Genomic DNA, 13,484 nt, shown 5'->3' on the forward strand with positions numbered 1-13,484 from the left:
TAACTGCAACTGTTATCTCCATTATGTCCAGAAAGGAAATTAAACATTGTGCTTTACTACAAAACTCTGAATTGTGTGCCTTGATCATTTTGTTGCTGGTGCTTTTACTGGTGCTTACTCGGGCCACTGCCACCCTTTATGAGTCTAGTTCATTCATTAATTATTTCATTCATGCACTCATTCATTGAGACATAAGTACAATTGAATCAATTATTTATACCAGCATTTTTTTCTATGATTGCTAGGTGCTGTTGATTTATAAATTTTCTCCAAGATACAATGGTGACTATCCATCCAAAATAATCAATAGATCTATATTGAACAGTAATATGAAATGCACATCAAATAGAATCCTTTCACCTGCCTTTAGTCCTTGGTGAAAAAACAAAGCATACATTTTGTGGGGTAAATGCCTAAATAATGGTGATTTTATTAAAAGGTTATATGTTGTTTGACTTCTATTGTGGTGGAACAAGGAAGCAGCCAGTTTATCATCTATTTAAATTGAGTGGAGATTAAATAATAAACAATCATGTTTTTAAGTCTTTAGACTTTTATCCTTTGAGTATGTTATTAAGGGTAAAAGGTTGAGTAACATGTTAATTCACCAACTTGTGAAGAAACACACTGTCAATAAAATGTAAACAACACAAGCACCCTTTGATTTAATGAATGTTAGCCAGATAATAGTTGTTAGGCAATATAGCTGGAAAGGGACATATCATCCACCATAATTTAATTCTTCCTGAACCTGGTGGTTTCTTTGTGCCCTGTTAACCAAATTATTTTTATCTATCAGAAGTCAAGGGATTCTTGTTTTGTCTTCCATGCTGACTTTTGGCATTTTAGCTTTTCATTATTTACCCCCTTAAGTTTATACTTGCAAAAATGGTGGAAATTATGCAGAAATGTTTGGAAACATGCATGTTGGAAAGTGGATTATTAGTAGTGGAAAGTATGCATCCACCACTGGCAATAAGGCCTCTAATGCAGTTTAGGGCTCAGAATAGATCTCTGAAAAATATTCCCATGCTCAAACGTTCGTAGCTTGGCTGCGAGCAGGCATGTTTATCTTCAGAGACAGGGATGTTAAGCATTTTAAAACACTGATTTAGTGAATTATTAAGACACAACACAAATTAAAAATCCAACAGCAATTTATGAAAATAGGAAATATGTTTATCTTAAAAACAACACCAAAACAGAAAAAATCCAATGTAGGGAACGTGATATATGATTTTTTTAAATTTAGCACTGTATTGCACATAGAAACCTTTAGCGCTTATTGAGATATCTGGTCAGTCTAGACCGGAACATAGTCAAAGTTTCAGGCTGACTGCGATTGATCCCTGCGCATCTACCTCTCACTGTATGTCCAGGTCCCTCAATGCTTTTCACCGGTCCGGGTTCGGTGAGGGTGCACTGGCCTGCTTTCCAGGGAGCTCCCGATCAAACTCTGGAAATCGGACCTCCGGAGATTTTCAGCGGGACATACCAGCAGGGCAGGCTAGCTTGCGGTTCAAGGTTGCTGACTTGGCTTTCGCAGTTGAGTCGGTCCACCTCTGGAACATTTTTCAAAATTTGCTCCAAAGTTTTCCAAAGTTCTGGAACTTCTTTCTGAAGTTCCTCTGGGGGGTCCCAAATTGTCCAAAACAAATTTCAAGGGTATGGCATCTCCGCAATGGTCCTCGACAGTTTGGAACTTTAGTTCCCATAATCCACTTGGATAGACCCCTTACAAATCCACTGGATGCACTCCAGGCTGGGGATTATTAAAGGTGATGGTCTAGGTGATCTCAGTGACTCCACTCTTTATTCTTCTTGAAGCAAGTTAGGTCCACGGAGCTGTAATTTCAGATTGTGCAGCAGGTTCAGTCAGTCAGAGTGTAGGGCCTCATTTGTGCGAATCAAACTTCCTGCTTGGACCATTATTCTTCTGTTAGTTTCAAGCATCAGATCTGAGAGACTCTGCCCCTCCCAGATACTTATTCAGTGTTCTCTGTGGTCAATCAGGAGGTCACTCCTGTCCAATGAGGTGCAGGGCAACACCCCAGAGCATTCCCTCTTCCTCCAAAGTGTAGCATAATGGTCTCCCAGAACTCTTATAACATATTTTCTGTATATTTTAGGATAAATTCAACAATAGCATATGGTTGGAATTATCATTGCCATTCTCCCAAGTCCCTGAATGACATTATTTGGTAATCCCTAGCGATAGTTATAAGATCATAAACTATTGCGATGTTAACCTATGTGGCTGGGGATCTACAATGGGGAAAATTAAATGCCCAATTTCTCCAACAACAGGGCATATAAAACATATTTTATAAGGACCCTGCTTATAGCTACATGATCCTTCACCTCTAGGACACCTAGGGGAGACTTTAGGAGTCATGAATATGCAAGAATAGTGTAGATCCTCACTCTTAAGTGCTCCTAGCAAAAAAGTCGATTTTAGAATGCACTTTACTACACTGGGGGAAGTGAAATGTGCAATTTCTCTATCCCAGGGGCATATAAAACATCTTTTATAAGGATCTTCCTTATAAGTACTTGACCCTACCCCTGGGACACCTAGGGAAGACCCTGGGGAAACTTAATATGTCAAAATATTGTAGTTTATCAATTGTGTGCCCCTACCACCAAAGTCGAGTTTGGGCACAATGTACATTCGCAAACAGTGCTGCAGCTCAGGGCTGCTTTTAAAATGACCTCAGGCTTTTAGCAGTGCACACATGCACTTGCGGAAATGGATGGTGGCCTCTAACCTAACAAATGCTATTATATATTAGGGACTTAAAAGTAGTTTTAATCCCCCTGGCCTATTATGTGCTATGGACTTATAGGGTAGGTCATGCCAATCATAGGGGTACCCTAACACATAATATGTATGTGTGTTTTCACTGTGTCTTCACCATAGCACTGGCCCAGTGTCTGGCTAAGCAGAGCACCACCAGTATCAGTCAACAAACAGCAAAAAATGGGGTGCTTAGGGCACAGGATGACTTTGCAACGATAAGTGGTCGTTCTATTCTCGCCCTTTTATACGCCGATGATGCGGTTTTACTGTCACAAACTCAAGCATGTCTACAAAAGGTTTTAAATGGTTTTAATGAGTATATGAATGATCTAGGACTTATGGTGAATACTTCTAAGACATATGTCATGAGATGTGGTAGGGGCAGTAAAAAATGTCGGGAGATGTTCATAACTGATCAAAAAATTGAGGCAACAAAACTTTTTTCATATCTTGGAATACCATTCCACCAAGATGTCCTATGGGTTCAGGCAGTTAGATCTAAAAAATTAAGCTTTATCAGAACTATTTCGGCACTTGCCCAGTTTTCAACAAAGTTAGGGAGAAGACCCCCGGTAGAGCTTTTACAGATCTACCAGGTAAAAAGTATTCCAACTGCAACCTATGGTTCAGGGGTGTGGGGCACTGCAAATACCCAGTCATTACAGTCTGTGGAAAATAATTTTCTGAGATATATATTGTCAGTACCTAGAGCAACATCTTCCTATGTGTGCCATGCCAAACTGGGTTTAACTTATTTGTCCGATCTTATTAAATTGGAGCTGGTTCTTTTATGGCACTGAGTATGGACAAAAGAAGAGACAAAGTTAAACAGGGATATTTTTAAGGATATTTTAAAGATGGAAAAAGCCTTAACAATACTCTGGGTCAACTATGTTCGTAAATTTTTACAAAACCTGGGACATTTGGAATATTTTAACGATCCCGATTCCATGCAAGTGGTACGTAGGAAAGATTTAAAAAAGGATGGTCTTACGATGTTGGAAATGTCACGGCTGATGACCGAAATACTAAAGCCCACGGTACTGGAAAATCAAATGATTTTAAGTGTTTTTAAAATTCAGCCATATCTGGTGATAGTACCAGAAGGATATGACAGATTCCTATTAACAAGATTCAGGCTTGGAATGGTCCACAGACTTATTAGTTTTCCCGATATGAATGACTGGAGCCGAACCATGAACCCTGTCCTTGTGATAATTGCTCAAGTCAATCCACTATCCATGTTATTTTCTTTTGTGGATTCTATACTCTTTTTAGGAAAATTGGGATTCTCCCAATGGTGAAATCTATGGGGAGAAGAAAATGCCGACCAGCGTATATCACATTACAAACCATGGATAATGCTAATGTGATTTGGATAATTGCGATGTTTTTTTAAAAAGCGGTCAGCTATAGGAAGAGTATAATATTCTGAGGAATGTCTAAGTTTATCGTTTTTAGAGTCAATGAAATGTTGTGAATTTCCATTTGATGATATTAAGTGTGATATTTTGATCATAGCTACTGCCACAATTTTATATGAATTAATTTGAATAGTCGATACTCAATTTAAAAAAAAATTATTATGAGTCTAATGTGTATAAATTGCTTCTATGATTGCATTATTTTACAATCGAATAAAGCTGAATTTGAATTTGACTTTGCAACAATGCCTTTTCTACATATCAGCATATGCATCCACCAATTTTTCTCTATGTACCATAGAAAGTGTTTATTCATTTCAGTTATCAAATTAAAGGTAAAGCTAGTTTAGGTAGCATTGGTTCCTAGTCGTTACTCGTGCTGGAAACGATTACAGTTTCTATCGTTCTTGGCCACACTCTCCCATGTATATTGTTATCGCAAAACTTCCTAGAGGTCACTAACTGCCTCATATCTCTGTACTAGGGAGCAATCTCATGGTTCAGAGGCCAATTTATCAATTTGGATGGATGAACACATTCCACCCTAGGGTCAATATCATACAATTGTAATAACTGCTAACATCAAAAGTGGAATCGAGGGGATTCCCTTGCACTGAGAAAAGAATGTAGGATTTCATGGCTTGTCTAATGGGTTCTTTTCATTAAAAGCTTTAAAGGCCAATTGTTGTATTTCCATCTTAAATAACATTATGTATTTACCTGCTAAACAGACGTTTCTGTGTATTTGTGAAATATTCAATGTATTGCCTACTTCATCTAATTGAGGCTATTTTATTATGTTTTGTATTTCCTGTAATTAGATCATTGTTTTCCTCCAAAATTACACTTCCTATTAATCACTAATAATGAATTTTAAGCTGCAAATCAGCTGTTGTCTTTCTGTGGATGGGGTAAAATAAAAATGTATCAGTTGTAGTTGTTCTTTATGTTGTATTTCATCACTTTTCTTCAGTGATCAATATCCATCTCTATTGGAGACTGAGTAATCATTAATAGTTGCATTAATCAGTGTGGGCAAGCTTCCCACCTGAACTGGCATTTCGGGCTGCAGTTTTACTTTTGAAGCAGGACAAGAAGTGAATTGCATATAACGGGTCTCTGTTAGAGCGAATAAAAAATAATTGTCAGGAATACAGTACTAAGTGATCGCTAGTGGCTGAGATTATTTCAAGCAAACATTCCAGCATCTTGTTGTTTGTTGCAGTAGACACCCTACGTGCAATGATGTGTCCAGATGTGGATCCCCATGCTCACTGTGCAAAAGAAATCAAGCTATACCTCCCTGATGAGACATTAGCTGGTTGAAACTGTTGTGAAGTTGCTTGTGTTCCTTTCTGCAGGGGACCTGGTCTGGCAGTTCAGGCTAGGCTCTTCTTACTTGGTCAGAAACAAGACTGATTATCAAATGGTAGGTCTCTGTCGTTACTGATGATAACATTTACAGAGCACACATTCACTTCAGGGAGCATCTACACACTAAAACAACTCTGTTAATTTTAAATCATGTAACAAAAAAGAGAGGATATACCAATACCGACTAACAAATAATCTAGCGGCAGGTGATTAGGAATTCTTTGCTCTATATTTGCAAGTCATTCAAAACTTTTGAGGTGGTGCTGGAATGGTGGAATACAGGCTCTTGCAATTGGTAGTCTTGGAGAGTAAGTTTGTAAAGATAAACTTCACGTGTTGTTTAGAGGAGAAATTCACTAGACGTTACAGTCTATGAAAACACGTAAAGGAAACTTACTTCAGCTATTACTGTTAATAATAAATTATCTTTAAAAAATAATAGAGCTTATTAATTAGTGTGTTTTTATAAGAGTTTGTTAGTTGAACAAGTATGAATGTCGAATGTATGTTTGCAACCAATCTCTCTTTATTTTAATAGTCAATAATATTTAGGATCTTTATTAAACAAATGGATTATTTGCAAAAATGTTGCATATAATTTATTGGTAACTAAATATGGAGATGTTCACCAACATTTTATAAAACTTATGTAAAATTGTTACTTAAAAATGTGCTTATTTGTTATGGAGATATGCATACAATTGGTCTAAATAGTCTACAGGTTTGCTCTCTGTTAAAAGTGTCTACAAGTTTGGAGCGGTTGCTAGATGTTATAATAGTTTGGAAGTTACTTACAGTTCTTAATGTGAAGAAGCATATTTTTGTACATTTGAACTCAAGTTAATAGTTTTTTTTGAGAAATAAAACATATATTTTTATACATAATACACAAACCATGTAACCTTGAGGAAAAGATCAAAAGGAAAGTTCAGGGGTAGGAAAACTATTTACGAATTAAGAATATTTGCGTTATCAGTTACTGAAGAATTACAAAAATTATATTTGTCTTTGTTAGGCACACTTCTATTTCAAAGATAAGAAAAGACGGGCATATGAATTGCGGATCAAGTGACAACAATATATAATATATTAATTCATTTAAAATTTTTGGAATGTGGTTAAGTTGTAGTTCTCGTCTCCTTTAGCCATTTTGAGGGAATTTGTTATGATTTGACAGGGACTGTTAAATATTTGGAGCCCCTGTCTGTCAATATAACTATTTACTAGACTTTACTGAAATTATTTACTAAGAGTATTTAGTAGAAATATGTGCTAATGTTTGTTACAAGATATTTTTCATAATCATGGCTTTTAACAGTTGAATGACAGTATGGACGTGTTTGTTTATTGTACATATCGTAGCGGGTTTTTTAATAAATATATTTTACTGATTCATGTCCAACATGGCTAGTTATTCAGTGTTCCATAAGCACAACATGATGATGTGTATGCCATGTTCTATGATACCTAATGCAAAGGGTACATTTATTTGTATGTCTCTTCTTTTCATAGGTTATAGATTAAGAAGAAGGAATGTCATTATGGAATCTACTGGTGAATCTGGTGTTTGTCCTCATTTGGTGGAATCGATTCTCTGTGAGGATCCAATGTGCTTTGAGTGGGTAATTTCCAGAAAAGATGTTTGTGTTCCGGATAATGGAGAATGTGGACATGGACATTATGTGGTGAAGCCTGTGTGCAAAAATGAAAAAGGTATGAACAGTGAACACAATGATTTTTGTTTTATATGTTTTATTTTACACATGCATTTTCGAGTGAACCTTTTGAAATCATATCTACCTCTTAATGCCTTGAGCAAACAACAAGTAGGGCTGTTGCTCTCTGTGATTGTCTCTTTGAATGCATACTATGTCCGAGTTCTTCCCAGTTCTTCCCAATAGTCAATAGTTGTAAATACAAAGAGCCAAAGCCGGACGTGGGTCACTTCAACATGGGGTGTGTCATGTTATGAAGCCTGTAAACTTGCAACACTGCATACATTGTTTTAAACTACGTTTAGCAATGCAATGTTTGCAGCTTGTAGTAGTTTAAAGAAGAAAATGAGGACAATGCCAGAGGCACTTTGCAACAGCACAAAATAGTTCTTGCTGTCTGGGTGGGTTTCTCATGGTACCAGGTAACTGCATGCACGAAGCTCCTATAACTGTGGCAAAATTATTGCAAAGCAACTTTTAATGGTCCTACAATTTGTCAGCGTCTGGACATGAATAATCAGTCTTCTTTTTAGGGGCAATTATTTACTTACGTTCTATATTTGTAGTTTAGTGAATTGCTGGTATGTTGTGCATTCGTAAATAGATACTGTTCCAATCAAAAAGCAGACCTGAAACTTGAAAATGTTCTCCAAATATCGCCTTTTTTCTTATGCAAGAACAAGATTGTAGTCTGATTTAGAGTTAGATTTAAAAGACTATGCAAGTATATTTTTTTAATGCTTTAGAAACCATGGAACTTATTAGAGTGATTGTGTGAGTAATTATCCAAGGAATCTTCCCTTTGTTCATCCTGAAATGACAGTCAATCACAACTTAGTTCCTTTCCTCAATTCACTGCTCAAGCGCAACTTGAATGTTTGTAACTTAAATGTCTCTATAAATGTCGCTATCTTAAGTATATGGATTTAAAGCTTATTTTATATTACATGATATTTACTTGCATTGAAAATAAGGTGACGACCAAACAACTTCAGTGAATCTGATAAAATAAAAATAATCGCAGACATTTAGAACACCTATATATTAAACCAATACCCTCACTTTAAAAAAAAAGGTTTTATTGATTCTGTAATAGAGTAAACATAAGGACAAGAGGCCATAGGTGACATCCTATTATTGTCTGGAATGTTACCACCAAAAAGAAATAATAACTAGGAAAATCAATCTATTGCAGACTTTCATTATGACTGACTCCTTTGCTGTGCTTCATCAATTAAGCTCTGGTTTCCCTATCTCTTAGCAGAAAATCAAATGAGCCTTAATGTCTCTAAAGGAATGAGGCTCCTTAATTAGCATGTCTCAAAGGGTGAGACATCAATGTTCATTCATGCAGTTGCCAATGTCGATGAGTGTTTAATCAAAGAGAAACCTTATTTCAATCAATAGTAGTGTCTCAAAGAATGATTGAGGTTCTCGAGGACTAGAGATTCATCAACCTAGATTTCAAGCTACCAGACAATCATGGTAGTCATCATCATCTTTCTTGGTTAGGTCTATCAGTTTAGGTCGATCAGGATTGTGCCCTTTTCAGTTATGGCAATGTTTGTATTGCCTCTGCTGTAAACAAAGTACAGGGCTGTGTTCTTGACCTCTGCTCATTTCCTCATTTCAGCCTATCAACGGTGAAACTGATGGTTTTAGGGGAATTGCAGTGAATCAAAATGCACCTCTTGTTGAGCAGACATGCCAGATCGGCTGGGTCCGGGCATCCCGCCAAGGAGAGAAGGGCCAGACTCAAACCAAGACATCTATTTGTGCCATTCAGTATTATCCTTCTTCTGGGATATCAATGAAGTAGTTAAGCTTAATGCCTAATGATTTACACAAGTGAATTAAACATATACTGGTACTATTAAAAAACTAACAGTCTCTCCATCAATTTGCAGTTATCACTGCTAAGAAAGGTAGATTGTGGTCATGATTTCATACACATAAGTTCTTTGCTTTAAAGCAGCATTTTTCTGGTGGGTAGTGAGTGGTCGTTTGGTAGATTCTAAAAGTCCTTGTCTATATATATAAGTAATATTTAAATTGATTAGCCATGTTTCTGCACCTCTGCAAAGGTGATAAACAATGTCCCTAAGTCGAGTTTTAAAACAAACCCTTGCAATTATTCGCAAGCAGGACTTCGAGTGAACCTTCCACTATTTCTTGCTTGTGTGTGTGTTTTTTTACATCACAAAGCCATTTTAGGAGAGAATGTGCTCACAATACATGATTATACACAACCATACAACATGTATATGACTCTCAAACATAAATTGAGAAATATGTATGCGGCCTAACGGCCAGAGTTAATGACCTTTCAACATCCTTTCATTCTGGGGAAATCCCTTTTTCTCCTGTGTATTTAATAAAAGTCCATAGTAAAGAACGGGCTGCAGAAGCATCTGCGAGCCCTTCTATATTAGCAAAACGTTGTTTACAGATTTGATGTTCGGCTGACTAACACGACTATACATGAGAATTATGAACAAGAGAGATCAACATTTATGAGTGTTAAATATTTAGGAAACAAAATAAAAATAACGTGTGGTAAATTGCTGTAGTTCACATCTGAAAAAAGATAAAAATGGTTTGCAAGCAGCAACTATTACTGTGCATAAATAGAATACAGAAAATACTTGCACACTTCTTCATAGAGTAAATGCACTGCATTAATTGTGTACCAGTTCAACACAAAACGTGGTCTGAGGAGCCAAACTTCAATAAAACGCCATGCCCACTGTTGTCCTGCCCATTTACTGTAACTTTGTTGTCCCCCATGCTCATCGAATGTGAGAAGCTGCTATGTAATTGTGCAAAATCCTGTTGATAACGCTGCGAATTTGACTAATCTGCTTTCTGTGCCTTTGATTATACTAGAAAATTTGTGTCCATCACAGAAAAGATTCTGTTAACCATTTGTTTTCTTTAATAAGTCACATTTACAAGCATATTTTGTCACACATAAATGTATTTGATGATGTTGTTATATAATGTCTTTTTCAATCAAAACTTGTATTTTGGACGACTGTCGTACTGGGAACGAAATACTCTATAAAATGGTTAGTTATATTTGTATTAAACTATTTTTTCAAGCTTTCTGCTAACAAGGAGATTACAAAATGATATGGAGCAGATATGGATGTACAGGAAATGGAAATATAATAGCTAAAACATATCTAGGCTTCCAGCTGCTATCATCAAAATGCATAATCAATATCTATGTGGATCTATACAGCAATGATTGCTTTTTTAGAGTAAGGAGGAATGCAATGTTACAAGCAGTAAATGGAGACAACATTCTTTCAGAGGGAGAAGCTAAATATATTGTTGTTCGTACACAGGGAAAGTGTTCCGCTGGACAAAATGTCCATTTCCTATGCATTAACTATATTCACCATATAATTGCTATTTTTCTTATGTAGTGTTGCATGAGTCAATTTGTTCTGTTCCTTACAATAAGTGTTACTCCTTAGTTCTCTACAATATCTACTTGATCCACGAGTCCATGTTTTTACATCTATATGAAGGCAGCTGCAGTTGTGTGACATGGCTCATGCAATCAGCACAAAAAGGCAGAGAGAGTGATTCGAAACGCTTTGGTGAAATTGCAAATATTAATAAGTGAAAATTATGCACGCTATAAAAAATACACTTGTGCGGTCGTCATTGTGAAAATTGTATACAAAATATGTCCTAAGGGGGTGATTCGGGCGCTTTACAAGTCCGGTCCTTCATTCCATTCATTCATTCTGTTCTGGAATTCCAACCCTCCTGCCGTTCTCTGTCCACTAGCCACCACCCTTGGTACTTGTCTTGTTCTTCTTTCACACGTTAGGCAATAGCTAGAACATTCTGTTCGAGGAACCAAAAACAACGTAAGGCCATATTAGTTGTAATTTCTCTGAAAAATAGTTTAAAAAAGATACAATCTTGACTCAGTCGCTAGGTCTAAAAACGATAAATTATTGTGCTACAGTTTTCGATTAGCAGATTTCCAATATTTCTTTGCGGCGCGATCACTCGATGAGCCTGTCACATGCTATTACTAGGTGCTGTTTTACAGCTCTCAGCATTGCTGAATTGCAAGGCTGCCCTACAACAGCCCTCTATGAAGTGTTGGTGTGTAGTATGATTGGGTTACAAAGGCCCTTATTATGTGAAGGCCTGGTTTGCAACATGTCTACATTTCAATAATGTAGTATGACACACCATTACTATATAATGCTATTCCTCCTGGAGTCACTGCTGCATTATAGTGCTGTCCCTACCTCTAAGCTTGTTTCTAGTTGCATTGTGCAGCCTGGCGGCATTTGTGGGTTACTGTATATCAAAACGAGGCTTAAGGAGCATGGCTAAGCGTTCTAATGTTGGCAAGCTTTGTTAAGTTTTATAAATGTTTGATATATCGTTTACACATTAAACTCTTAAAAGGCAATAGAACTGGCACATTATTGTGTGGTGTCATTATGCTATGCAAAGTCATTTTTGCATATGGCTAGAGACAACTTTAACTATATGTCAGAGCTCAGTCATTGCAAGAAAAAATGCAAGTAGAGCCGGTGCCACAGCAACACCTACAGCTGTAGCAACAGAGACTACTTGTGCCACCATGATAGGGACGAGAATAGCAGAGGCCGCCACCGAAGGGGGCCTCGAGGGCCGGCACCATAACCGACCCCGAGCACCAGACAAAACCAGTTTTTCGCTCCAAGGAGCAGGAAAGCTCCCGCCCCCCCCCCCCCCGGCCAATGGGGGCCCAAGCACCGTATGAACCCTCCAATGGGGGGATATCAGGCACAAGGCGGCCAAACGCTGGGGGGGGATATAAGCACTGCTCCCCCAGGCAGGCTCCTATCTTTTGGGAGCAGGAGAGCAGCACCGGCAACATTTTGTGTCCCGGAGAGGAGGAGGCAAAGCTCTGTCGGCGAAACGGGGCAACCAGCGACTGGAAGATGACCAGCCCCTGTGCTACAACAAAAACGCCGGAGAGAATCGCTGTGCCCACCCCCACTCCACTGAGAGCCGCGGTCGCGGCGAAGGACCTAGTGTCCGGCTACAGCGTGGCAGTTGAATCAAAGTGTGAGGACCAGGAGTGGGCGCACAGGAGCGGGTGACTGGGAGCCCACCCCGGCCTCCTTGGCGCCAAGAAAGACTGACAACTGCGACAGACAACCGGGAGCCCACCCCGGCCTCCTTGGTGCCAAGACGAGGATCAACACAGCACAGACGTCTGGGAAGGTCACCCCCGGCCTACTTGACGCCGAGAAAGGGGGATCAGTGCAGCAGCAGCAACCGGGAGTCCACCCCGGTCTCTGTGGCCCGCCAAAAAAACATTTGTGGCAGACGGAGATGGTCCGGAGAACTCCCCGACACCAGGAGAATGGAATCCGGAGGGTTGGTGCGACCTGAACTCACCCGGCAGGTAGTCTCCTCAGGCGACACCAGCGCAGCTCGCAGCTCGCAAGGCAGCCCCAGTCGCGCCGTGCTCTGATTCTTTCCAATCAAGAGCCGGGAGGGAGGGTCGGTGAGGAGTGGGGCCGGGTGTGAGGGCTCAGCCTTAAAGCGACAGGCTCCTTGGAATTGGAGTCGCGAAGCCCAGCGGAGGCATAAAGGGGCGAAAGCCACAGCGACCGGGGGGCAGCAAGAAGGAGTGATTCTGGGGGCGGTAGGTGGTGGTAGCACCCCCACATTAGCAGCTAAGCACACTAGCCCCCAAGGCAAGGGGGCGGGCAGCAGCGTTTGGTGCAGACATTGGCTGCAGCACCAGAAAGCAGCATGAAGGGAACAAGAAGGACTGATTCTTGGTGCAGTAGGTGGTGGCAGCACTCCACATTCGCAATCAAGCAAAACGCCATCTTCCCCTCCCCCCAAACAGCAAAGGGGGACAGCAGAGTTTGGTGCATACATTTGTGGCAGCACCCCGCATTCAAGTGGCAGTGGGATCACAAGTGGGCAGCGGCTGCAGTAATGGAGGGGATGGTGAACAGGAACAAGAGACAGCATGAGAATCTCGACGAACTGCTGTGGCGGATTCGGGCAGCAGAGGAGGTCACGGGAGCGACTGGCTGCAGGCCCATCTGCAGGGGAATGCCGAGGAAGGGCCGAGTCACCAGAACCAGATCAACCACAGCACACCTGCGGCCAAGCGACGAAGGAGGGCAC

General features: G+C 39.6%; 1 protein-coding gene across 1 annotated transcript in view; it reads left to right on the forward strand.

Moving 5' to 3' along the window:
• THSD7B (thrombospondin type 1 domain containing 7B) overlaps positions 1 to 13,484 on the forward strand; it is a 2,208,177-nt gene that overhangs the window by 1,080,673 nt on the left and 1,114,020 nt on the right. Inside the window, exon 8 of the mRNA XM_085647534.1 lies at positions 7,111 to 7,311. Within this exon, the coding sequence (XP_085503660.1) occupies positions 7,111 to 7,311 (201 nt within the window). The remainder of the gene's footprint in view (positions 1 to 7,110; positions 7,312 to 13,484) is intronic.

The sequence above is a fragment of the Triturus cristatus genome, chromosome 3_2 (genome assembly GCF_964204655.1).
Source record: "Triturus cristatus chromosome 3_2, aTriCri1.1, whole genome shotgun sequence".
Taxonomy (NCBI): domain Eukaryota; kingdom Metazoa; phylum Chordata; class Amphibia; order Caudata; family Salamandridae; genus Triturus; species Triturus cristatus.